The sequence below is a fragment of the Ceraceosorus guamensis genome, assembly GCF_003144195.1.
Source record: "Ceraceosorus guamensis strain MCA 4658 unplaced genomic scaffold IE81scaffold_24, whole genome shotgun sequence".
Classification (NCBI taxonomy): Eukaryota; Fungi; Basidiomycota; class Exobasidiomycetes; order Ceraceosorales; family Ceraceosoraceae; genus Ceraceosorus; species Ceraceosorus guamensis.
The window spans coordinates 148,213-174,321 of record NW_020290019.1 but is presented as its reverse complement, the minus strand read 5'-3'; the positions used below and the strand labels follow the sequence as shown (position 1 = coordinate 174,321).

The following is a 26,109-nucleotide window of genomic DNA, read 5'->3' as shown; positions in this document are numbered from 1 at the left end:
ACGTGTGTATTGACGATGTCTCAGCTGCTGCGGGGATGCTGTGGTGGTGTTCTTGCACGCACATATATATAGTGAACGACTGCTGTCCAGAGCATGGATGCTATATATGTAGCTGCTACTGCTATATTTATGAGATCTCGATTCTGATTTCCATATCACAATCACGATGGAATTAAGCCCCGCCGGCGGGCCGCGCCATCTTTTCGTGTCTCAAAGCAACAAACACGCGCTCTATGCTCACGTATGGCGGCCGCGGCGCGCGGCCAAAAGCTCTGCCCGACGAGTCTCCGCGTGCGCACATACACGCGCGATGGACTGCGCTGGTGCCCCTGTCTCGATCACACTGCTTCGCGCAGATGCCAATTCACAATCACGAATCTGACTTGCTTGGCCCGCGGATGAGCCAGCCGGCCGCGTCGCATTTGGAATCGCACCTCCCGCGCTGCATGATATATGCTGCATTTCCTTCAGCTTCACAATCAATCGTTTTGGCAGAGGCCCGTATTGCCCTTCCGCCAATATTATTACTTCCCGAGGAAACACTCAGACTACAGCAATTGAGAACCAATGCTGGCGCTCCAGTTCCAAATGTACTCGCTGGAGGGATAGCAAGAAGTCGAGGACTTCGCTGGATTCACCCATTAATTCGGAGATGCTGCAAAACAGCACCAGCATACTCCTGCATTCAGCTTCGTGATTGTCAGGGCAAGCCTGGGTTCAACGCCGGAACGTCAATCGTGATGGACATATAAAGCACTTCATTGCCAGCACAGGGGGTGCAAAAGTATGACGGCTTAGGCTGCGAAAAATTTGATGTTGCGACAACCTTCTTGCGGTCCGATTGCAGTCAAGAGAGTTCGTAGACTTACGCGAGCGACGCTGCGGGTGGCTCCTTCAAGCTGCGAGGAAGCAGTCCTGCATACCGCCTTGCGCAACACTATTACCCTACAGCTGATACAACAGACGCTGTAAGCAGCGTTCAGGATCTGCTGAGTCGTCCAAGCACGTCAATTCACTAGAGCGCTCTGGGAGACCGAGAACCAGCCTATGCGAGTATAGCAAGCAACGCACCATCTGCATGCAACTTGCCCCTGGTCCAAGCGCAGCAACGATCCCCCAGCAGCGAGCAGCTTTTGCATCCGACACAGCCTTCACCATGTGCAAGACAGCAACATTACTCTGGTCGCTCGCTAGCGGCAAAGCTGCATCCCAGCCCTTCGGTCGGACACTGGCTTCGACTCGACGAGGGGCCAAGTGTTTGGCGCGATTCGGCCCGCCCGTCTTCAATCGGTCATTCTGCCCCACTCCCAACCCGCCTAGCATTCCCGGTTTGCTGCGAAATCTGCGCGCAAACAAAAGGCCTCAAGCTCGCTTCCTCAGTAGCTCGCCCGGCTCAGATGTAGCCGACGAGAGTGCAGCAGACATCAAAGCAAGAGCAGCCTGGGTCGCCGAATTCAGGGACAAAGAGTTGCCGAAGGGTGAGCCCTTTGCTTGCTGCGTTTGCCCCAGGCCGATGCCCGGCCCGGTCCAGCGCTAAAGCGCTGCCTCTGCTCCATCTGGGCTCGCTTGCTGATCGTATGTCTCCCCTTGCAGACTTCTTGACCACTACGTTCACCAGAGCGAGTGGACCTGGCGGGCAGAACGTCAACAAACGTGAGTGGCAACTTTTTGCACTATTCGCGCGGGGGCTTGGTTTTGCTCAGACGAAGTTGGACTCTGATGCGCACATTTCACTCTGACGTATCTTGCATAGTGAGCACAAAAGCCAACATTCGGCTAGACCTAAACAAGCTCAAGCAAGGTGTGCACGGATTTGAGCCGCCACCTAGTGGCGCCATCAAGCTGCTCGCTCGCAGATCTGTAAGCAAAGCTGCAGGCATATCCGGAAAGCCATGCTGGCGCCTTTTCCTGACCTCGTGCCTGATTGTGACATCGACCAGCCTTTCTACGTGGCTTCATCTCATTCTTTGCTCGTCACTAGCTCTCAGGACAGATCACAAGCTTCCAATGAGCAAGATGCGCTTCGCAAGGTGCGTCCCCGCAAAAGGTCCTTTCTTCTTCCAGAGCGCAGTCTTTGTGCCTCAAGGACCGCGTATGCTGACCATTACCGCAATCTTTGTGATGATGGCCGCCCACAGCTGCATGCTCACCTGGTCCAGACGCTCTCTGCGGATATTCCCGGAGAGACTTCAGATCAGCAGAAGGAAAAGGTCAAGAGGTTGCAAGAAAGCGATGCGAGACGCAAAAAGATGGCCAAGCAGAAGAGGGGCGATGTCAAGAGCGGAAGAAAATCTGGCAAAGCCGTCGTTTGGGACTGAGACGACGATCGAGAGCAGTGCCTAATCCTTTGGACAGCACACAAGTTTCGAGCAAAACATCTTGGGATGGGACGGCACATCCCGGCAGCAAAGAACATTCCCTTGGTCAACGTATGGGCAAGTGTCTCGCACCTGGTCCTCCATACTCGATGTTGCTTGAGCCCGATCAGACAGGGAGCGATCAAGCGACAAGCGAAGTCAACAAACGAAATTGCATTGCTTGGTAAGCATTGGTTGATTATCCAGCCTTGCCGCGAGGAGGCTCTCACCAAAAGGCCATAGGGGGTAAATGTACGTGACGAAAACAGTGAGAGGCGGGGAAAGAGAGGGGAAGAGAGAGGAAATGTGGAAAAGAGAGAGGGGGCCAGCGCGAGGGACGCAGCGAGAGGGGGGAAGCGAGAGGGGGGCAAAGAAGGGGGGCTGGTCGACGTCGAAATGCAGGTCGATGCTGATGATGGTGAAGTTGGTCCATAATCGTCTAGACGGACGTCGATGGCGGCGGAGTGGACTGACTGCTGATGTGGTGGATGTGGCGATGAGATGCATGGGCTCACGTTTGCTTTTCAACGTGTGGTACAGGACCTTTTCGCCTACGTCGCGCACCGAACCAACTAGAGCTTCTTTTCATCCCATTCGTCCACCCGATGCCGCGGGTGGCCAGTCCGCGTCATCGTGCAAGACGAAGATGAAGCACCTTGTCACCACTGTTTTGCTTTCTTAGTGGCGATGAGGAGCTGGAACTGCAACTTGAGCTCTGCCCTTCTTGATCGCGTTGCGGCGCTGAAGTCCGTCGGTGGGCTTGGACTTCCCGCGCCGCTCATTGGTGCCGCGTGCTGGAGCTGGCAAGGCGGATTGCTCGCTTGCACTGAGTGTTGGCGTGCCGAATGGGCTGATCGGAACGATTGGCGAAGCTGGGCTTGGCGAAGTGCTTGCGCAGTCGGTCCACCACGCTCGAAGGTCTCCGTTGACAGTCTTTCGAGCACGGGTTGATGGTGAAGGCGAAGAAGGCGAGGGCAGCTTGGGCACGTCCAAGTTCGAGGTCGAAGGAGCTGCACCGAGAAGCCACCAGGCGGTGGTGTTGTCGAGGTGAAGCTTTGGAGAAGAGTCCGTCGTCGTCTTCAAGCTAATGGTTGGCGAAACATTGCGTTGCTTGACAGAGCTGTCGACGGGGAACGCGAATCCAACTGGAGCGAAGCAGCGTCTCATGATGAGCGAGTAAAGTTTGGGATGTGTCCGAGTAGTAAACGAGAAGGAGCTGGTAGCGGATCGCGGGAAAGCTATGGCTAAGAGCAGAATCAATCGAGTTGAGTGAAGGAAGGGAAAGAAGAGGCGAGCGAGGTCGGGTGGACCTTTTGAGCTTTCTGGGGGCGCATCTTTCGCCCTCACGACGCAAGTGCGGTCTACACGCTCGCGGCCCCTTGATCCAACTCGGAAGGAGAGCTCGATTAGGCAGTCAGTGGATCAGCAAGCGACCACCATCTTTACTGGAGATGTTCAAGACGCCCTACTCATCGCACGCAACCGACCTACTTTGAAAGCCTCTTGGCCATGTCGGCCTTGTCTTAGCCTAGCGCGGAGGCACTTGCGCTCGGGTTTGCCGGTCTAGAGGTCTAGCATCGTCGTCGGAACCTTGCGCGCGCGTCTGCAGGGCGCGCGTTAAAGAACGTTGCTCATATGTCTAGAGCCCTTGGTCACATGCTACAGCGAAGGCGTTGTGTAGTCTCGAGTGCATATGCGCTCAGCGCACATTTTCTTCGGGTCGCCGGTTCGGTGCCGGTACCTGTTGTACTTGAAGGCTCGAGTCCACGATCAAACGGCGTCAATAATCCTAGAGAAACGATCCAGTCAGAAACCAAAGTGGAACGATGGTTCCACTGCATCCCACGTCAAGACCAACGGATCTCCCCTTCACTGCCCCACCATCCATTCTTGGCCCATGTGGCGCCGCGTAGGCATGCTCAGCGGATCACGCGCCGCTTCTGCTTGCTTTAGCGCCGGCCATCGATCAACCCCCGCTTTCGTCAGGCACATCACGCGGCATCAAGCAGCTTTAAGCATGCAACCAGCCACCTCTGGTGTGGGACAGGAATCGTTGAGGAGCTTGTCGTCCATCGCGCGCTCTACTCTAGACACTATCCTAGGCGATGACCGCGCAATTTGTGACGTTTGACCTCCGCAAAATTGGATCTTCGCATGTAGCCTATCCAGGCGGGCCTGTCACGAGCACGTACGCCCGCTGACCATTTGTCGGCATACAGCCCTCTCAGCGCTTGCTGCATGTAACAGCCCTTGGATGGTTTCGAGATCTCATCAGCAGCACACGGCAAGGGGCATGGGCGGTTCGTGCCCCAGTTGCACCGAAACGGGTGCACAACATCTTCGTATGCAGGGCCTTGGCGCGCACCAGCATACATCAATCGCAGGTTGTCTTGACGAATCGAGTTGCCCAGCAAGACGGGTGCCTCCGATCGTTGGCAGCGATAACGTCTCCGTCCTTGGTCAAATCAGGCATATGAATGTTTCGCTGGTCTCTGCGTCGGAACAAGGCTCCCTGGGATTGTCGCCTCGAGGGCTCCGCCGATTCTCCACTCAGACTAGAAACAACGTTGATTCGCCAGAGCGCACACATCACCCTCGAATGCGTAGCGAAGGGCAATTCGTGCGCTTCGTGCGAAGGACCGCATCACTGGTGGCTTGTGCCTGAGCCATGTGATGCAGGGCGATCCGGGCCTCTCGGCTACAAGAGCCACGTGCGTATCACGCGCCAGGCATTTTGCGAGTGGGGCTCTTGCCCTGGTGCGCCTATGATGATCATTCGAGCGGGTCCATCCAACGGAAAAGCCTGATGCAATGTGACATCGATTTAATGAAAGAGCATCGAGCTTCGAGGGACCAGGATCCGCGTTTGTTGTCAATGTCATGCAGTGTGCATCCATCTGCTGTGTCGGACCCACTCCAATTTGATATGACAAGCGCAGCTTCTGACTCGTCTGGAGCAATCTGAACCGCTTCTGCTCCTGGCGCGCGATCTCGGAAGTGGTCCTGGTCCTATTCTGTGGATGCATGTGCACTGCCACGACCTCGCGGGGAAGAGAGATTCGTTCATCGCTGAGTAGCGCCAGCAGGTACACGTTCATCAGTTCTCGTTGGATCAACGTCAAACATGAAGACTAGCAACAAATGCATGATGGCGTGAAATGTCCAGCCAAATGACGAATCGTTCAGACAGGCGCAATATAAGATCATGCCTGCTCAAACTCACAAACTTGCTAGCTGCAGGGATAGACCTCTGCTGCACGACTCGTATCCCTAGCTGCTGCTGCTGCTGCTCCACGCCAAGACCTGCGCCCTACGGCGAAATGAGCGAAGGTGCAGCGGTACGGACTCGCGCTTCGGGTGGCAGTCAGCATGAGTCGAGTGCATGCATGTTGAGAGTGCATCGTCGATGCGAGGGAGGCGCTTGATTGATGATGCTACACAGCTCATGCAGCTTGCTGATTCGTGATTCAAGATTCACGATCGTAGGTTAACAACCTCTCGATCACCACACTAGCTCCATGTGAGCATGAGTGAGTGATTTGGCGTTCAACCCGAGTTGGTCGCGAATAACCTTCTCTAGACTACCCCACCACAAGTACCACCTATATCCTTGGCATTCACGAGTCGTGACTCAGTGAGTGACGAAGCAGGGTCAATTTCCTTTTCGGAGAGCCAGGCAGGACCCACGACCTCCCTCGCTGCGGCGGCATGGAGGGTCGAAACGAGGTTGGTGCGACCCGACGCCCATGACAGCTGCTGTGCTGATGCACGTCGACACAGCCTTGTGGACAGATCCGCACTAATCGTGATTGTACTTGCCGATCCATGCAGCATGACGATTCAGACACGAGCAGTTGGGGAACCGAATAGGTGAATCTTGAATGGAAAGTAGAGGCTGCAAATCGGTCCTGGTGCTAGTCAAGTCAAGAGGCCTCATCTCCCTCTTGCCAAATATATAGACGCGTTCAGTCCACATTGCCGCTGACCGCATTCCTGTCCAACTGACCATTCCCGCTCTACATCCTCGTACCACTTCCCGAAACAGAGATGAGGGGCATCCTCATTTCCATCATCGCTTTTACAGCGGCTGCGTTTGCAGCGCCGCTGAATGAAGGAGTGTCCAGGCAACGTGTGCTCGATTCAGATACACGAGCTTTTGTGCAGTCCGTCCTGGACCACTTTAATGTTCCTGGCGCCGCCATGGCGATTGTCACGCCAGCAGGTAGCGGCATCGAGTACTTTGGGGTAAAGGACCTTGAAGGCAACCCGATTACCGAATCCACCTACTACGCCATCGCGTCCAACTCAAAGTGGGTCACCGCTCTTGCCATAGCTACCTTCGAGTCATGGAAAAATGTGACTGTGCCATCAACTGGGCAGCTGTTCAGCTTCGAGACGCGCTTGAAAGATATTTTCCTGGACGATTGGAACATGCAGGACGCCGCTGCCACGGAGCAAGCGACGGTGGCCGATCTGCTCACGATGAGGACCGGTGTCCCGAAACACGACTTTTATATCCGCAAGGATCAATCTTCACTGGATGCCATCAGGGCGCTGGGCCAGCTCAAGCCATCGCATCCCTTTCGCGAACGCTACCAATATGCAACCAGTCACTATGGCGCAGCAGCTGCGCTCTTCCCTACGCTTCTCAATCAGACCTTGGACGACTTCCTCGAACAACATTTCTGGACTCCTCTAGGCATCCAGGCGTATACCAATGCCACTCAGCTGAGAGCAGACGATGTGGACATCGGTGCGGGCTTCAATACTGTCGCAAGCAACGGCACGCAATGTGCGCTAGACCTGTCCGCAAACAAGTCATACGCATCGTCCTCAGCTTGCCTTGGACGCACGGAGGTATTTGACTTCTGGACAGAGACTAGTGCAATTGAGCAAGATGGCGGAGGATCGGTCATCTTCACACCCAAAGATATGGTGAGCGTGGCTGGCTTGAGCGATGCGTAGCGACTATCTTCTGACATGCGCCTCGCTGGCCTCGTTGCAGCTCAAATGGGCTCACGAGAGCATCGATCCCAAGGTCATTCCAGAGGAGGCCCTGGATCAGGCAATACATCACGAGTCGCAACCCGTGTCTGGGCCAATCACCTACGGGTTTGGCGTGTCTAAAGCTGAAACTCCAGATGGCGAGCTCCTATTCCATGGTGGCGCATTGCCCGGACATAACAGCAACTTTCTGCGCAACATCGGAAAGGGCATCGCTATTTTTACCATGACAAACGCAGACCCGATCGGATTCACTCTTGCGGACTTGTTGAATGCGGAAATCTATACTAGATTGATAGGAAAGCCCCCCAAAGATCTGATCAAGACGTTCGAGACGAGCTTGGCGGTGGTGATACCGCCCGGACAACTCCCGCCGCCCAACCCAGTGCCTCCTACTCCTGATCAGGGCGACAACTTGGTAGGCGCGGTGCTCAGACATCCTGCGTATCCAGAGATCCGCCTTCAGCCGCTCAACCTGACCGGATGCAATGGTCTCGAATCTGCAGGCATTCCCGCGGACTTCATTCAGATCGATGTGACGACCGTTTCGCCCATCAACGTGAGCTCCAGCAACAAGGCATTCTACGCTCAATGGAAAGGATCCTTCACTTCGCACATCGTCTTTACCCACTTTGGCGGACCGCATTACAATTACACTATGCTGCTCACCTTCGATAAGCAGGGAGAGCAAGACGAGGATGCGCTCAACACTCGAGAACGTCGAGACCCCGATGCTTTCTTGATCCAAGCTCGCCAAAGTGCGGCGAAGGGCGACAAACCTGCGCCGGTAAAGTCGACATGTCCCAGCAAGTACACTGCCAAATTCTTCGGACAAGGTCCGGCCGTCTTCACTGCAGATGGCATCGGTTTCTTTGGCGCGTTTTGGGCGGGCGACGATCCTTCCATTGCGGTTGCGCCGGTCACTGAGAATGTTCGGCAAGAAGCCATCGCTTTCTTCGGCCGTTGAGCCAGCTCGACCCGCTCAGCGGATCGTCTTTGTAATTATCACGATATACTGCGTCTGTTGGATCGCAATCGCAGATTCCCGTCGTGAATTAGGGACTGTGAAAATTAGGGATTGTGAATCGCGAGGCTCGGCGCCCACCGTGGAGACTACTTGGCCGGCTCGCTGGCCCCGGCTCCGCTTCGAGTTAGGGCGCTCCTTCCTGCATTGATGAACGCACCGACCTCCAAAAAGCGGTCAGGGAAGCGTGCGGAGCTCGGAAGATTCACGCACTCCCACCGCCCACGACTGCTTTGAATCCAGTGAAAGGTTTGACTCGGTGACGAATCCATCAATCAATGTGCTTGGTAAATTTTCGACTAGGACTGTGCTCATGACTGCTGCTGCGTCTGCACATTACAGATCTGCGTCCCAAGCGCTCTCGAAGGTCGTTGCGTACTGTGGCTGGCGAGCTGTGAGGAGGTTTGTCGCGCTCTGCAAGCCTCGGCTCAACACGCATGCCCTTGGTACTCGGGCCCCTCGCGACGATCTCTCGCTGCGCGCCTTCTTGCCGTGGACTCACGACTCTCTTCTGCTCCTTCAGAACCCATACCGAATTTGGGTCCTGTTTTCGGAACCGCATGAGCCTGAGCACAATCCCACTATAGCAAGCCAGGAAGCTACGAGTAGGCACTGAACTGCTCATCAGAGATCCAAACAATCTTGAATTTGAATCAAAAATGTGAATGACTTCAACTCTTCACTGACGGGGCGGCCCGCACGCAGCGTGCAGGATGCAAGCGTTCGCAGAAGTGTCACGTGTTTCTAATCACCTGCCAATCAAAAAATCAAGAACGATTTGAAAACTCTTGTCGTCTTTAATCCAAGACTACCCCGCGACCATCAGTGGGATTATCACAGTTGAGTTTCTTGATTCGCACCGCTGATCCAGAAAAGCAAAAAACCTTTTTCGGAATCGGGAATCTCCCAGCGAAGGCAAGGCATGTGATCACACGGCCGGCGAGCGGGTCTTTTATAAGAGCCAGATCGTGTGGGGGCTTCATTATAGAATCACGACTTGAAACTCTTGACTCAAGACTAATCTTGAATTAGAACACTCATCAGCTTTGCTGCATGCAGCAGGTGCACTGGGAGAAACGCAGGCTTGCGCGTTTTTTGTTCCGCTAATCGCGGCTAGTCGCATGTATCTCATTAAGCCAGCCGCCGCACGACGTACATGTAAGACCCGAGATCACTCGTGACTGCTTTGACTGTCGCAGCTGCAGCGACCGTTGCTTGGATCTCTTCTTGCGTTTATGAAGAACGCCAAACCCGCGGCCCCGATTCACTCAAGACTCTTGATTCATCCTGCTGATTGCAATCGACAGACTGATGAGCCGGATGCGCTGACTTCGATCCCGCAGCATCCCTCCAACCAAAGACGAGGTATATAGCGATAGACTTGGAGCACGCACGACTGAGCACGCGGCCTGCCAGGCTCGCTCACCATCATAGGCGCGCTCCTTCCTGCCTTCTGCTCGATCTCCCTTCCCTCAAGACTTTAATTGTTTGTCCTGGTCTATTCTACTTCAATCCTTCGTCAAGCGCTCTCGGTCTGGGAGCGGAGCAGCCTATTGCGGCCACAATAAGTTCGAACGTCCTCGTTGGGACCGAGCTATCACTCAAGCCCACCCGGACGCCTTCGGCAGTCACGGGGCCATTCACCATCACGTCCGACAATCCTGTAGCGCACACACCCCTTCTCTCTACACCATCCCTGTTGCGTTCCGCCTGTGATGTCAGGCTACACAGATCTTGCCAGCGGATCTGGTAGCGGTCGGCCACTCCCGAGCGGTTCTTCTGCCCATTCTCACAGCTATTCTCAGTCGGTATCGCATCATGCGCCTCATACCTCAGTGAGCGGCGGATCCACGCTTGGCGTCTCTGGCTTTGGACAGGGCGGTGGATTGTACGGACTTGGAGCTGCAGCTAGCCAACAGGAAAGCATGATTTCAGGTTTGAGTGGCGCTGGACATAGCGAAGCTGGCAGCAATGGTCTTCCGGTTCCTCAATCGCAGCACAACTCCAGCCAATTACTCATAGCTAGCATCGTCCAACGCCTTGTCAACAGGGTGAGGATCTGCATGGGCATAGAGAGATATACTTCCCAACTGAACTCTTGTGCCCTTCTATCCTTCAATGCAGCTGCCATACAACTCTGGATGGAGGCTCGCATCTTTAGAGGAAGAGCAGCTTGTGCGGTCTTGCGTCGCGAACCTCGTAGACCTCAGTCAATATCAGCTCGCGAGCGTGGTCAAAGAGCTGCTTGCCGTTCTCGAGAACTTGAACAAGGTATGTGTGCGCACTGCTACTCCTACCTTTGACCTAGCTCCTGATTCGTCTTTCCTCGTTGCATCCCAGTCTGTCCAAGTGGCGCACGATGACAAAGTCAGCGTGGATGCGATGCAGTCGCAGCTGTTCATGCTGCAAGTCCTGCTCGCTTGCCTTGTCCACCACTGGCGCACTCAGGGCGGACCCGAGGATCCCACTCAAAGTGAGAGTACCAGCTCTGCAACGGCCACGTCAAGCTCACAATCGGCACATCAGCGCCGAGGATCGCTGGCACCCACCGACTCAAGATCGGCAGAGATAGCTGGCGTGGCCAAGGGGTGGAATGATCCTCCCCCGATGGAAGATGGCGTAGCAAAGCACATTCTCAGTTTGATGGTCATGTACCTACGGCAGAGTGTGGCGAAGGAGGAAGCCATCCAGACGGGCACTGGCGGCTCGGACCATTTGGAGGGGCCACGCAGCAAATCAGATGGTGGCTTGCGTGCAGGACAGAGCGATCGAGCGCTGCGAGATGCCCAGCGTGGCTACATAAGTTCTACTCAGAGTGGCAAAGGCATCGGCTCTTGGGAGGAGCAAGATGGAAAGGACCGCGCAGGATCAGCAGGCAGTGGATTAGGTAGCTCTGCCGCGGCTGCTGGCTCACTGGACTCTGATTGGACGAGCGGTTCGGGCTCCGACGTAGCCTCACTTTCAGTGCTGGGCCTCTTCAATGGAAAGGGTCTCTTCGTGCTCTACCCAACCTTTCCGCCCTCAAGAGCACCTTTTCAGCGTTCTCCGCACGTGCATCTCTATCAGAACCCCCAGCGGCGCGTTGTGCTTCAAGGGCAAAAGGCGGACAAGGATCAGGACTTCTTTGCCTGGGGCGATCGGAGTGGGGAGTCGCTCGACAACGCCGTCGCGCTGACCAAGGGCATCTATCGCGCGGCGGGCCAGATCGTCTTCTATCTAAGTTCTAGTAACTGGCCGGTAGTCTTCGCGCGGTATCGCAACAGGGTGCAGTACCTCAGCACCACGGTGGAAGACTCCCCAAACACCGCTGAACTTCGCCTGCTGGAATGCAGCAATATGCAGCGTGCGCGGCTCAGCAACCTCATTCAAGAGCTCTGCACCACCTTCCTCCATCTCAAGCGCACTGCTCAGCACACAATGGCTTTGGTCGTTCGCCGCGGTGTCTGGTCTTGGATACAGTATCATCCGGCCGAATTTGCGCATCTATTTGGAACGGGGCGGCGACTCGAAGGTGGTCCCGAGCTGCTGTTTGATCACATTGTGAACCTCACAGAGTCTTCCAGGAAGAAGCTCATCTTTTGGCCGGTGCTAACAGCGCTGCTCATTCTATGCCCCGACATTGTAAGCAAGGCTGCCATCGGAGAAGGCCGGAAACAAGGCAGTGTGGCGAAGAAGGTCAACTTCCTGGAGACTTTGCGCAAAAGCTTGCGGGTGAGCAAGCTTAGCGATATGGCTGCTATATGCTGTGTGGACATCGTTCGAGCAGCATCCTGCACTCCACTGAGTGACGCCGGCCTGCGGCTCATCGTGCCGGATCTGGAGGCAGACCTCAGAGAAAAGCTGTTCGACCCTAGCCATCCGCCACTCAACAATAACCGTCAGATCGAGACTTCGATCATTGTCGAAGCGTTCGTGGCCTTCTTCCGCTTGGATCCTCAAAAGACCCTCAAGACACTGGTGCCAGTGTGCTTGGGCAGTTCCAGCCCTCAGCCATTCAAGCTCGCGCTGATTCGCAGTTGCATTCAGATGGCCAGCGAGCGCAACAGACTTCCGTGGACTCCCGACGTCTCGCTGCTGTATCCGCACATCAGCGCGCAAGCCCGCACGACCGCCAAGGACATCATCTTCAAGCTGCATAAGACGGATGCGGCAGCGACTCATGCAACTCAGTCGGCCCTCATTGGTAGCACGACCAAGACAGACAAACGGTCTTTGCGAACGCTTGGAGCTTCGAAGAGCATTCCAGGAGCAGGCGTTGTGGATGAGAGTCAAGGCAGGATCGACGTACTGCAAGCGATACTGAAGCTTTGGTGCTTGGACATCAGAGCGATGTCCTACGGCCTCGACTATACAGGTTCAGCGACTCTTTCAGCGTTCGTTGGACCCGAAAACGTTGGCGACCACGAGGTCATATCGAGAGCTGCACTCAGCGCAGACAGTCCGCTTGCTCTCATTTACTTTCTCGGTCGCATCGCCCATACCACCGATCACATCCACCTTCATGAGCTGGCTCTTGATCTGATGGACATATGCTCTCTTGGTCTGTACGATCCTGCCATCGTGGCGGTCGACTTCATGAAGACAACGCAACGGGCGCTCGTCTCGTGCACTTCGCTCTTCACCCGCGGTATTGCAGATCACCTTGCTCAAAGCGAATCGACAGCGGACCAGCGTCACTGGCTTAGTATCTTGAGCCGAACAATGAAGAGGAAAGTCAATTACATCTCTAGCCTGAGGGTGAGTATTGTATTGCTGACGTGTTGGTGCTGGTCTTGCTGGTGCTGACGCTATTCGTGTACCATCTTCTAGGCGTCTGGAGTCGAGCCGTTGACTCTGCCAAACATTCCGACAAACTCCGAATTCATGTCAGAAGGGCGGGCAATGGAGGCGGCGTTGCTGCTCAGTATTTGTTCCTCTGACACAGACGTTTGCTCGGAAGCATTGCGCTGCTGCGGTCAGATAGCTTCGCTACGAGAGATCGTGGTTGGCTTGCTGGGCACAAGCCAAGAATGGGCCGTCCTGATGCGAGAATTATCGGACCCATCATTCTCTCAGACTGGCGGCCGGATTGCTCAGCAAAAGCGTATTCGTGCCCTTTTGCGGGGTGCGACGCTGCCGACTAGGGCCAGCGCTCAAGCTTGGTGCGAGGCGTATCAAAGATGGGGCAGTCTCACACAACTGGTGGCGCGGCCCCTCGCGGATGAGACCAGCGATGCGGCGCAAGAGAAAGCAGCTCAGTGGCACAATTATGCAGGCTTCCTTGCAGCTCTTGGAGGTACATGCGTGCTACCTGACGAAGAGTCGCTGAAGACGGCGCCGAAGGAGACGATGATCGACCCTCCGGTCCACCTCGTCGAATCCTTCATGCAAGAAATGGTCGATTTGTTAGTCTCCGATTCAGTTTGGGTCCGAGAGAAAGTCAAGGAGACGCTCGGCCTAGATCTCAGCCCTCGCCTCAACGGCATTCTGTTCCGACAAGTGCACGCTGTGCTCAGCGATTTCTTCGACAAGAGCACTGGCCTGCCTCGCCCAGCAGACATGTTCACGATATTCGTGGAACAATCCGTCAGCGTTACTCAGATGGTGCTCAATCGCATGACTGCAGGTACGGAAGCCACGAATACTGTGGACATTGGCAGCCTCATGGTGCTCTACGTCGAGTACGTCAATTCGTTAGGCCGGAAAGAGCAGGCGGTTCGCATCAAGACATCAATGTGCCACCTTTGCGAGGCGTTGATGCATAAAAAGAGCTTCTTCGCTTTTTCAAACGAGCTGCGCGTCCGCAACAGGCTGTTCCAAGCCTTGGTCACCTGGACATCAGACTCGTCCGATGAAGCTCAAGGCACCGAGAAGCTTGACCGCCTCCAAAGGGAACTCGATGTGGTATGCCTCAAGACCATCTCCATCCTCCTGGATCGCTTGCCGCTGTTGTTGGCGGATGATGCTTTGCTGCTGGATGACAAAGTTGAATGGGCAAAATCTCGACAGTTCTCATTGTACTTCAACTACTTCATCAAGGTGCTAAATCGCGCTCGTACGCTTGAGGAAGCTGCAACTGAGCGAGCCAAATCTGGAGGGGTTGGTGTTGGCGCAGCTGGCGTCAGCGGCGGTGCCATCAGCTCTTCTGTCTCCATGGCTCTTGGAGTCTCTGCAGCAAAGTTGAGGGAACAACATCAGCAGGCCATGCGAGAGCTGGGTCCCTTGAAGGAGTCTGCCATTCTAGCTTTGTCGAACCTATTAGCCAGCAACATCGATTCTGGTCTTCAGCATTCCTTGCCCCTTGCCTACAACGACGATCAGCAACTCCGTACTGCGTTCATGCAAATCATGACGAATGTTCTTAATCAAGGCACAGCATTTGACGACCTGGAGCGCTTATCAGCGTCTCACAAGCACTCTAAGCTCATCGAACTCATCTGCGAGCCAGACATGCAGCTCGCTCTATCGGTGTGCAACATATGTAAAGGCAATGATGTCGACAACATGGACTACGTTCTCCTGAGCATCTTCGACTCTAGAGGTGGTATCATCAAATTCCTCAAGGCTGCGCTAGCAGAGGAAATATATCGGACGCCGAGCGAAGAGATGGTCTTTAGGTCAAACTCCTTTAGGACCCACCTCCTATCCGTCTTTGGTCGCACCCATGGATACGAATACCTGCGATCGATCATGGCTCCGCTGATCACAGAGATGGCCAATAAGCCGCGCGGGTACTCTTTTGAGATAGACCCGCACCGCATCGAACCCGGAGAGTCAGTGCACATCAATCAACACCGTCTTGAAGAGATGGCGCAGACGTTCATTGATCAGATCTGCTCTTCTGCGCATCGTGTTCCTGCCGTCTTACGAGAGCTTTGCCGACACATTCGCTCTCTGATGGATGCGCGTTTCCCAACTTCGCGGTATCAAGGCGTTGGCGGTTTCATGTTCCTGCGCTTCATTTCTCCAGTAGTGGTAGCGCCTCAGATCATCGATATCAACCTGACTGGTCCTAGCAAAGAGCTTCGTCGAGGCTTGCTCCTCATCAGCAAGATTCTGCAGACACTTGCCTCGAACAATCTCTTCCCACCGCACAAGGAACCCTTTATGACGTGTCTCAACGACTTCTTGAAAGGCAACGTTTGGCGGGTGGCCACCTTTTTGGATCAGGTCTCCGATGCACGCACCGATCCTGACCGCCTACAAGCCGCAGATCAACCTCTAGGATACGGCATCCATCCCTATGGCTACGGAATTGATCAAGAGGATCAGCGTGTGATCCATCGCTTCCTCTTCGAGAATGTGGACAAGGTCGGAAAGGAGCTGCTGACTCGAAATGCTGATCGACAAAGCTCTCTGGCTAATGACAGTAATGGCGCACCCATGTCACCGGTCGCCGCGTCGCACGCTGCGATAGGGATTTCTGCGTCTACCGTTGACAGTCGCCGTACCTACGAGCAATTATGCCAGGTTCTCGCAGAAATGGGCGATTATCGGAGCGAAGAGCTTCCTGCCATCGCTGTGCAGCCAGGCCTTGGCGCAAGCAAGCAGGCCTTCCAAGACTTTCTCCGCCGGAATAGCGGACGCAACGTCGACGACTCCGCCTACAAGGCGGTGTTCAGGGAAGGGCCGCCCTCTAAAGCTGGCCGCCCAGTGTTCTACTACAACGCGGCGCAGCAAAACGCGAAGACCATGGACTACGAAGGTCTCATCTTTTACGTCTTACAGTGCATTGAAAGCTGCGTGTCACGCAACTTTGATCTCGTCCTAGACTGTACCGGCCTGCATCCTGTCAACATGACGCCGCACCAATGGCTGACGTATTTCGCGACAATGGTGCCGCCTGAGGTGGCAGGCAACATGCGCAACGTTATCGTCTTCAACGCGAACACCACAGCGAGGCTGTACGCTCGGCCGTGGTATGCACAGGCGGGTGACCCCGGCGTTCAAGTCGGTCCCTCTGGGCGTGCTGCGCTTGCGTCGGTGCCGTCACAGATGAGTATCGCGTACTGCAATTCTATCGCAGAGATCGAGGCTTTCATCGAGCGGCGCAATTTGGCCCTCGATCCGACGACAATCGCAATCGCGACTTCTGCGGCGGAGATGCGCTTCACGCAAATCACCATGGTATGGTACTACCGCTCTCTCATTCCGGTGTCCTTCAGGATAGGTGGAGAACACCTGCAGATCACAGCCCTGAAGCCTCAAGAGATCGTGCCTGGCCGCAGCGGCTTCACGAATGATGTCTTTCATCTTGCTGACATCGACGACGTCAGAGCCATCTCAGCTCGTGGAGATGACACCACCTTCTTTGTCACTTGCCGTGGAGGTACCATTTCTTTCCTCTTCAACAGCCGGGATCGCGCCGAAATCGTTCAAAGCCTCCGCCAAGCTAAAGCGCGCATTTCGCGTTTCCGCCCGAGCAAGGCCCTCGACCGAACGCTGCTGCCCTCTGACGTACCTGGAACGCTGCTCAACATGGCCATGCTCAACGTGACGAGCGGGGACGCAAGCCTTCGAGTGAGCGCATACAATCTTCTCTGCGCATTGTCGACGTCTTTCAATTTTGGAGCCAGCAATGCACGCAGGCGTCTGCTGAGTGCGAAAGGTAAGCAACGTGTTGATACCAGAGAAACCGCATTTGGCTGATGCGATTGGCAACCCTTTCAGGCCTGGCGATCCCAGCCAACACGCTGAGCTTCGTCTCCGAGCTTAGCCGTGACTTTGCGGTAGCAGCACCTGGCGTTACTCTTGAGTTCTTGCTCTCTTTCTTCGAGGGCTTTGAACGAGCAACGCTGAGCCAGAAGACGCTGTGCCTGTACTACATGGCGCCATGGCTATCAAATCTAGTCATGTTTACCCACACAGCTCGGGAGCAGCAGGGTGAATATCAGAAGCGCATCAAAGAAATTCTTTCCCAGCTCATTGCTATCACGGTCAAGCAGCCTGAGGTGAGCAAAGTTTCCCCTTCAGCAGACTCGCGCCGGCGTGGACTCACCTTCAGCGTCTTCGCGTTCCACAGATGTATTCGGCTATGCAAAGAGCAGTTTGGTCTCAGATCAGCAGGTTAGACGACCTTATTCCTCTGTTCGTCGAGGTGTTTTGCGAGGCTGCGATGGATTCAGGTCTACACACGCCTCGATTTGAGTGCGTTCTCGACACTATGGTTTCTTTCAGCTCCATCAACCTGCGTGGCAAGCTACTCGCTCGGCTGAGGCGAGTGATCGCAAAGACAGCTCAGAATCCGACCGCTGGTGCACTGCATGACAACATAGCGTGGAAAGAAATTGCCACACTGGTCAGGATGAACATGGTTCTGTCGTTCACAAGTCGACTCGAGGGCTTGATCTACCTGCCAGAGCTGCTCCACGTGATTCTTCTTCTTGCTGGCAATGGTGTCGATGCCACACGCCATTCTTTCTATGGTACAGCGGTGAACCTGATTCACTCTCTCTGCACAGAAGACCAAAGAGACATCAAGCGCGAGCCTCAAACCCTTGCCGGTTTGCCCACTTCAAGCTCCTCTCCTCACGACCTGCAAGGCGCCGCGATGAAGGAGCCCCCAGCCAACATTGCCGCAGACAACAGCAACAAGCTTCGCGCTCTTTTGACCCGCTTTGCGGAAGATGAATACTTGGCGCTGTTTGGTCTGCCTGCTGGATCTGTGAGCCCACTCAACGCTTCCATCGACGTAGTTCGGGATATGCCCAGCAATGCTGCTATAGAGCGGTTAGCCTCGGTCATGTACGAGGTAGCGGAACTCGCAGCTCCCACCACGGACACCGCAAATAGCTGGAGAGCTCGACTTACTAGTCTTGTGACTAGCACTGCATTCCAGTACAACCCCATCATCCAGTCTCGAGCGTTCTTGTTACTAGGGTGCTTGGCCGATCTCACCCGCTCCATGATGACCGATAAGGGCGCCACAACAGGAAACTTGAACGGTCAAGTTGAAAAGAGCGTCACACGTAAAAGCGGCAGCCGAGAGGCAGACATGGCCTTCGAAGTGGATGACGATCTCCTCTACCAAATTCTCGTTTCCTTACGCGGCAGCATTACCGAATGGGCGAATGCAAGCAACGATGCACCAATCATCAGTATTGTCACTTGCCTTAGCAAGGTCGTCAAGATTCTTCCCGATAGATCGCGGTATCTGCCGCAGCTCTTCTGGCTGGGCATCTCTATGATCCAGTACGGGCATGTCCCGCTCTTCAAAGCAGGCACTGAACTCTTGCTTGCCACGGTCACCAGCATCTGGGACAGAAACCTTTTGCAAGAGGGACAGATCGATCTCATCACCTTCCTCATCGATGGGAGGTACGAGTTCCGGGACGCGGCATGCCGCCTGGATGATGAGACGGGAGTCGATTTTGAAATCAACTTTAGCTTCGCAGCGGCGGCACTGCTAGTTAAAGGTCTTAGACATCCTTCAACCAAGAGTGCCACTACCGAGCTATTGCGTGCTCTGCTGCAGTACACTGGCTTCGATAGCAGTCACGCTTCCAGATCGCCAGACGGAAGGATATCGGTACCACAACTCGGATTCTTCATTGGTCTCCTACCTACGGCGACGCGGCCCGAGGACTTTGGCGAACTTCTCAGTCTGGCGGGCGCGGCGCAAGGAGTCTGCACAGCAGCCATCGAAGCTCGCAAGCAAGGCGGCGAGGCGAGCGGACTTTTCAAACATCTTGACGCCACCGAGAACAAGGTCGCGCTTCTCATTGTGACCCTGATTGCGGCTCTCTTACAGCACGCTGAAAATGATGCCGAACGGCTACTGCTGTACGGCTTCCTTGCCGACTCGGCTCAAGAGGTGCCGGCGATCGTCTCCATCCTGTGAGTCGAATTGTCTGGCATGACTTGCACACCAACCCGCATGCTGACCTGATACGACTACCCGTGGCATGATGGCTAGGTACGACTCGCTTGCGCCGGGCATGCGTGACGTCTTTGTCAACTCGCAGAATGGGCCCATCCTGGACGCCGTGCACACAATCGCCAGAATTGCGGTCAGCGAGCCAGTCTTTGCAGCGCAAGCCCTAGAGACGACTCGTCGCGGCGGACCGGGCGCGTACTTGGACGAAACTGGCTATGCGAGCCTGCTTGACTGCGGTGACTTTGCGCCCTTGCCCGACGTCCGCCGCCTCACGCTCGCAAAACTTTCGACCGCTCTCCTTGCTGGGCTCATCGATGCTGGCACTGCTTAATCTTCCAAGTGCCTTGTCCTTCCACCTGCCTGATGCAGCGGCTCTTTCAAGCTGACAACCTTTTTCTTTTTGTGCGTGGGGTGCAACGCAAGACCGCTTCGATCATACAATAGCGGCACGAGTAGCATCCATCTTCCCAAACACCGCTACGACGGCTCAGACAGCCGACTTGTGCGGGAGTCGCACAACACCACGCAGACTCACCTAATTGGCTCTACCACCATCTCCTGTCAACGGATTTGCCGGTCTTGTCACGTTTTCATGTCTTAGTATCGACTCAATGTCCTCGCAGCTCCATCGTTGACGTCTCTGTAATTCAACTCAGTCAAAGTCAAAGGTGCGGCTTTACGCGCCCAAAGAAGTTGGTTCTCATCTTTCCTTGCAGTGTGCCTCCTCACCTCTTGATCATACCCTGAAACGTTTGCGACTCAAACATGCGTGTGTAGAGCGAGGACGGTCCGTCCTGCAACTCAGCACGATTGATTCGTGATTGGGGTGATGGTTGAGCGTGCGGGAAGAGGGCTCCGCGGAAGCCGCGGAACCTTGCATGGCGCGCGTGTGCCTCGAGGTCACGCATATAGCGCCTCGATCGCCCACATACAATACAGTGATATGAGATTCGCAGTTCTTGACTGACAACCATCGACCCATGTGTACTGCTCATCTTCGGTCTAGCTCCTTCGTCGTCAACTCCCACACAAGTCACTCTCTCGATCGCGGCAACGTATTGAAGGCGGCATATGCGCACAGATATCTGCGCGATCTCAAGAAACCAGCGTGGCTGCGAGCTCAGAATCGCGTCCACCTCTTAGCGTCATGGACGTGGACAAGTTGTTCAAGGTGAGTTTGCCTCTTGGCGCACCAATGCTGCGCTACAGAGCAAGCAAACTAAGCCCTCCACTCCTATTTCTGTGCTCCGTAGCTTCCCAAATTGCCAGCCTCGTCGGTAAATAAGAGAAAATGGGCAGAACCCAGCAACGATGCTTTGAAAGCTGCGCGGGTAGACGACGTCGACGACCAGGAGGGGGCCGATCTGCGCTACCAGAAGCGTAGCAATGCTCCTGCGGGGTCAGCTCGAGGATCAGCTCTCGCTCCTGAAGATGATGCAGAGGGTCCACATCTGCCTCCAGATGATGAGGATGAGTTTGCACCGGGCAACGATGCGGACTACTTTGTCGATGAGGACGACGAAGGCGGGAGATTCTTTGGTGGAGGCTTGACAGAACAACAGAAGAGAATCATCGAGATCATGAATTCGGGAGATGGCGATGATGAAGAAGTCAAGCCGGAGCAGATTCTGAGAGACTTGAAAAGGAGCTTACTGAAGTGCGAGCGTGCTGTCAATAGGAATGCGGAATTGAGGGTCAAGTACTCTGACGATCCTGAAAAGTGAGTTGTCGGCAGCCGGTTGCGCTTCTCTGATATGCATGCAGGCGCAGCTTCGGGGTGGAGGAGCAGGTGATTCAATTCCAGAAGATCCCTACTGATGTGTCTTCTCCTCAGATTTGTGGAGTCTGAAGCAGACCTCGACTCTTCTCTCAAAGCTCTCGTGGTACTTACAACGAATCCGGCGCTCTTGTATCCCGAAGCTATCAAGAACGAATTGCCCAAGACTCTCTGCGATCTTCTATCCCACGAGAACGTGGACATCGTCGCTGCTGTTATTGAGCTTGTCGAGGAGCTGACTGACGACGATGTGCTGGATGCAGGTGTGTTGGACGATCAAGAAGAGCGAGATGGTGGGTCGCGTCAAGGAGAAGCAGCTGTGGCCCAGCTGGTCGACCAATTGGTGAGCTCATACGCAGGTCAGGATGGCAGGGGTGTGCACTGACGAATCGAGACTTCAAAAGCTTGAGAGAGGCTTCTTAGACCTGCTTATCCCGAATTTGACTCGGCTATCGGATGAAGCACCGAAGGGCGGGGATGCAACAGCGATCGCGAACGCAGAGTCAGATGCGAACACCATCTATCATATGCTGGGTGCCCTTGAGAATTTGCTGTCGCTCAAACCCACGCTGGCAAAGCACTTGGCGGACAGCACTTTACTTGGCTGGCTGCTCGACAGGGCAGCAAGAAAAGGCAAGCATGACCAGAATCGAGGCTATGCGGCCGAGCTGCTTGCTATTCTGGTGCAAAGTCAAGAGGGCAACTACGTGTGTCAAAAGCTTGGAGAAAAGCATGGCATCGACGATATTCTTCAACTCTTGTCCGTGAGTAATAGATCCGTTCTATCTGCGCTCCTCCACAGATGGGCTCACGATCTCTCTTTTTCTCGTCGACAAAGCGGTATCGCAAGACAGATCCGGCAGACGATGAAGAGACCGAGTTCGTCGAGAACGTGTTCGACGTTCTGTGTGCTGCGCTGTCGTCTTTTAATAAGAATCAGACGCGATTCTACAGATCAGAAGGAACAGAGCTCATGTGCATCTTTCTGAAGTGAGTGAACGTCTCGGGCGCAGGAAGCAGGTGTATTCGTGGAGAATTGGCTCTTTGACGCGACCCCTGCTTGTCTTAGAGAGAAGCGACCAACGCGATTGCGCGCCATCAAGGTTCTCGACTACGCACTTTCTGGGACTGCTGGAGCTAAAGCTTGCGAGACGTTCGTTGAGTCGATGGGCTTGGCGCCACTCTTTTCCATCTTAATGGGCAGAGTGAGTGACCTTGGGCGCTGCTGCTCGCATCAGAAGTCGGCTTGCTGACCATGCCGGGCCCATGACCCGCGTGTCACAGGGCTTCAAGAAAGCGAACGCACCTACGGCTGCGGACGAAGAACACGTGCTAGGTGTAGTCGTCAGCCTCTTCAACAACTTGGCTTCTGACAGTCAACCTAGGATACGCCTCTTGGCCAAGTTCGTCGAGGATGAATACGCGAAGGTGGACAGGCTGCTCGAGATGGGCGATGCTTGCAGCGCTAGGTTGAAAGGCATCGACAAGGAAATCGCAGTGGAAAGGCAGGTATGTTGCGATCTGGGGAAAGCGCAGAATCGGAAATCCCCTCAAAGGCGGCATGTCTGCCAGATTTAACACGGCATCTGTCCCATCTACCTCATTGCGTACTTCCCCAGGCACAAGAAGCTGACGGATCACGAGACGTCTCACTCGAAGAGGAGCTCTTCTACCTGCGTCGTCTGGATGCAGGCCTGCATTCTCTGCAGCACATAAGCTATATCATTGCTTGGCTCTGCATGGAAGATGACGGAGTCGCCGCTCATTTGCGAACGATGCTCTCGCGCAAGGGACACAAGCTGGACGGCCAAATCGTCGACGTTCTCAAAGAGTGGTACGAACATGTAGGCGAGGATGCAGTCGTTGCTGAGCCCACGCCTGGGTCCAACGAGCCAGCGCTCCTCTTGCAAGATGTCATCATTCAGCTTGTCAACTACATGCTGGGTATCGCCTAAATGCATGACACTTGAATTGGCCCAGTGACCCTGTTGAGCCAACGAAAGAGACGTCTCGAATACTTGTCCAGGGATGGACAGCGCGAGATGCAAGGCTGCCCGCAGTCTTGTAAGAGCCAGCCTGCTTCTGCTGACGAGTGACATTTGGCGCTGGCGTTACCCCACTCATGCGTCCTCTGCAGCGTCTTCCCTGGGCGTTTCCAGGGTGGAAGCATTTCTCCCCAGTACCGGGGGTGATGTGAAACTGCTAGAAGTCACCGAGGGTGCGTCTTTGCCCTCAGCTTTAATACCAAGGCCAGAGACGTTTCTTGAGCCAACGTTTGTCATTGTCGGACCCAACGAAAGCACGCTCCTTCTCCTGTCCAGTCCTGCACCGCGACTAGCACCAGCCGCACTAGTCAAAGGCAAGCCTGTGCCCGTTGCAGTGCTTGCACCATCGCAGTGACCCAGACGCACCCGGCACCAGAAGGAAAAGGTTTTGGCTGCAGAGTGCGAAGGGTCAGCATGCTCGGCTTTGCCAGCATAGCCCTTGTGTCCTTTCTCGCCCTCTTCCTCCAATGCTTCGTCAGGCCGATAGGTATATGCTACGTAAAGCAGGAACTATGTGAGGTACCGTCGACGAGCACAAAGGATCAGTCGTTGGCCACGGGGGTGATGATGAGACCTACAAGCAATGCAACTAGTTTTCAACTCACCTCGATGTCACCCGCAGCTTCCTTGCCGAGCGAGAGGTCCAGACCGATGGTCGTCGCGTTGCCCTTTCTTTTCAAAATGCCATCACTCTTCCTCGTCCTTCTACCAGCGCCTTTTTGCCTGATACCATCCTCGTCCAGAAAGTCATCTCTACCCGGATCATCCTCCACATCGTCTCCCAAGAGCGAAGGCCTGGGTTCTTTGAGTAGGTCTGCATCTTCCTCGTCCAGCTCCCACACCTCGTTGAAGGCGTTGATGGGGAAAAATGTCGTGCTTGGCGTGACGGACCAAATTTGCTTATTGTGAGACATTGCTCGATTGGGAGACGTAGGATCTTGATTAGAGCCAGCTGGTGCCGATTTCCGGGGAGAGCTTTGCGTTCCTGGGGGTGAGGAAGGCAGAGGGGGAGAAGTGGATCCCTGGGCTGATCGAGGCGGAGGAGACTCTGGCGCTGCGCGCTCGACGGGAACTGTTGCACTGCTAGGCAAGATGATGCCCAAGTTGACTTGCATGGCGTCGTCGAGTGGGTTCGTAAAAGTGACTTCGAAGGTGTAGATCCGTCCAGGTGTCAAATGTTCTTCGTCCATGGAAGTGCCGGCGCTCCCACTCAGAAACGCACTGCCTCCAAGCCCCGCACCACCACCCGCGCCCACCATTACGCTCTGTGGTCGCCTCCTGAGCGAGCTGCCCGTGCCTGACTCCGAAGACCTACCAGCCACTGATCCAGCACCGCCTAGAAGACTCGCTCTCTTTGCAGCTCGGATTTCCTCAACTGACAGGCCGACATTGCCACCCAAGAGAGGCGCGACTGTTACGGGTCCAAGGATAAAGATGTCCGGCAGGTAGTTCATCGCCATCAATCGTATTTTGAACCTTTTGACGGGCGCCTTGATGTCCGGCTTGATGATGATGTGTCTGCATGATGGACAGCGTTTGGTCTGCTTAGCCTGCAAGCGCACTGGTGTGGGCCTCAGTTCGCTGCAAAGCGGGAGATGCGAAGGTGCGTCAGTCGGAGTTGTTCAGAGATCGAAGAGCTTTGCTGGTGCCTGAAGGTGCTCGTAGGCGCACTCACGCAGCTCTGACGTTCTGGTCCCAGAGATTTTGCCACCTCTGATCAAATGTCGTAAAAGTCGACCCATCGCTCAACCTCTCGCTCAGCCTGATCCTGCGCTCGTCCCTCTTGCCAGCAACTCCGTTCGCACCTGTCACGTAGCCATTCTTGGTTTTGTAAGTTTTATTCTTCTCCTTGTGGTACTGGTCAGCGTCTTTATCCCTTGTCGGAGGGCCCTGCAGACCTTTAAGAAATCGCTGATCTCGAGCAAGACTTGGCACGTCTTTCAACAGACGCGACTGGCGTAGTGCTGCTGATGCTGCTGCCATCGCGGCGCTTGACTTGCTGGATGCAGGTATAGCATTCGAGCTGCTTTCGTCTTCGAGCAAAGTCAGCTGATATTCCATGTAATCTTTGTAGTGTGCTTTGAGCCCGTCGAATTCGTCAAAATCAGGGGGCACCTTCTCTGCACGCTTCATTTGTACTGCGCGCGCGAAGGAGCATCAGCTTTCGATGTTTTGCCCAGAGACACATGATCTTACGCTGTGCGTTGTCAAGAAAGCGCAGCAGATGCACTTACAAGCCAGACCTGTGGGTTTCTCGAACGTAATGCTGCTCTCTTTGCTGTCCCACTTGCAAACGTTGCAAAGCAGATAGTAAGGGGGCACACCGACGCTAGCGTTGGCGTGCAGCGGATCGATCCCCTTCTCATTGTCCGACCCGACCAAGTTCAATGCGGTCTGGCAGATTGGACATTCAAAGCAGCTTCTATCGCATCTGCCCCTTGACTCTTTGACCGAAGGCAGTGGAGCGTCGAAGAGGCAGTTGGGGCAAAAGTATGAAGACGGCTCTACAGTGACGCACAGCGAACATCGGATCGAGTCGCACTCTTCGCAAAAGTAGAGCGAGGAGAGTTGATGGAAGGAGTCGCGATTGGATAAGAGAGGCACCGAGGCGCTGCTCGATGCTTGAGTGTTGCTGTTGCTGTTGCTGCTGCCAGGTAGCCCTGATCCTTGCCCGTATTGTGAAGGATGCGCAGCAGAGGTAGAGCTACAGGCCTGAGGCCCCACTGCATTGGGTCCCAGGCAAGGGCAGTGAAATGTTACAGAGGCGGGCATGTCCCACGACTTTCTGTGTGCGTGTTCGAGAGCTTTGTGACGGGCTGTATGTTGGTCATGAGAAGTGAGAGGCAAGGCAAGCAAGTCAGAGTCTTGGAGTCAAAAGTCGTGAGTCGTGAGTGCAGGGTGTTGGTCTCGAACGCGCGCCGCCTCTGAGAAATCAAATCAGCGCGCGCATTTAGCGGCAGGTCCGCGCGCCTCGACATGTGAATCTTGAATTGAATCCAGCATCACGTGAATCACGTGAATGTTGTGCATCGCGCGGCGGTGGGCGG

General features: G+C 54.9%; 7 protein-coding genes across 7 annotated transcripts; 4 read left to right on the top strand and 3 right to left on the bottom strand.

Annotated features, from left to right (window-relative positions):
• Positions 1-1,156: 1,156 nt before the first annotated feature.
• IE81DRAFT_346966 (hypothetical protein) lies at positions 1,157-2,318 on the top strand (the record flags this gene model as incomplete). Its single annotated transcript, XM_025516097.1, has 5 exons — positions 1,157-1,478; positions 1,594-1,653; positions 1,754-1,860; positions 1,941-2,030; positions 2,139-2,318. The coding sequence occupies 5 exons, from the start codon at positions 1,157-1,159 to the stop codon at positions 2,316-2,318; spliced, it is 759 nt and encodes a 252-aa protein (XP_025370148.1).
• A 717-nt stretch (positions 2,319-3,035) lies between these two features.
• On the bottom strand, positions 3,036-3,868 carry IE81DRAFT_329831 (hypothetical protein; the record flags this gene model as incomplete). The annotated part of the gene is made up of 3 exons (XM_025515165.1): positions 3,036-3,601; positions 3,668-3,735; positions 3,849-3,868. 3 exons carry the CDS (start codon positions 3,866-3,868, stop codon positions 3,036-3,038), a joined length of 654 nt encoding a protein of 217 aa, XP_025370147.1.
• Positions 3,869-4,700: 832 nt separating this feature from the next.
• On the bottom strand, positions 4,701-5,503 carry IE81DRAFT_107928 (hypothetical protein). Its single transcript, XM_025510064.1, has one exon. The coding sequence runs from the start codon at positions 5,453-5,455 to the stop codon at positions 4,913-4,915; it is 543 nt and encodes a 180-aa protein (XP_025370146.1). The 5' UTR covers positions 5,456-5,503; the 3' UTR covers positions 4,701-4,912.
• A 901-nt stretch (positions 5,504-6,404) lies between these two features.
• On the top strand, positions 6,405-8,328 carry IE81DRAFT_346964 (beta-lactamase/transpeptidase-like protein; the record flags this gene model as incomplete). Its single annotated transcript, XM_025516096.1, has 2 exons — positions 6,405-7,292; positions 7,363-8,328. The coding sequence occupies 2 exons, from the start codon at positions 6,405-6,407 to the stop codon at positions 8,326-8,328; spliced, it is 1,854 nt and encodes a 617-aa protein (XP_025370145.1).
• Positions 8,329-9,600: 1,272 nt separating this feature from the next.
• On the top strand, positions 9,601-19,902 carry IE81DRAFT_366164 (hypothetical protein). The gene is made up of 7 exons (XM_025516990.1): positions 9,601-10,436; positions 10,510-10,656; positions 10,726-13,122; positions 13,195-16,972; positions 17,035-17,315; positions 17,387-19,200; positions 19,280-19,902. The coding sequence occupies exons 1-7, from the start codon at positions 10,101-10,103 to the stop codon at positions 19,569-19,571; spliced, it is 9,045 nt and encodes a 3,014-aa protein (XP_025370144.1). The 5' UTR covers positions 9,601-10,100; the 3' UTR covers positions 19,572-19,902.
• A 293-nt stretch (positions 19,903-20,195) lies between these two features.
• Positions 20,196-23,359, top strand: IE81DRAFT_322906 (DUF1716-domain-containing protein). The gene is made up of 8 exons (XM_025513775.1): positions 20,196-20,411; positions 20,494-20,960; positions 21,075-21,360; positions 21,422-21,781; positions 21,856-22,007; positions 22,087-22,222; positions 22,302-22,526; positions 22,637-23,359. The coding sequence occupies exons 1-8, from the start codon at positions 20,388-20,390 to the stop codon at positions 22,970-22,972; spliced, it is 1,986 nt and encodes a 661-aa protein (XP_025370143.1). The 5' UTR covers positions 20,196-20,387; the 3' UTR covers positions 22,973-23,359.
• IE81DRAFT_341042 (hypothetical protein) lies at positions 22,667-25,952 on the bottom strand. The gene is made up of 4 exons (XM_025515633.1): positions 25,297-25,952; positions 24,738-25,200; positions 23,668-24,643; positions 22,667-23,572 (listed from the first exon to the last, which is right to left on the bottom strand). Exons 1-4 carry the CDS (start codon positions 25,832-25,834, stop codon positions 23,138-23,140), a joined length of 2,412 nt encoding a protein of 803 aa, XP_025370142.1. The 5' UTR covers positions 25,835-25,952; the 3' UTR covers positions 22,667-23,137.
• Between the last annotated feature and the right edge of the window lie 157 nt (positions 25,953-26,109).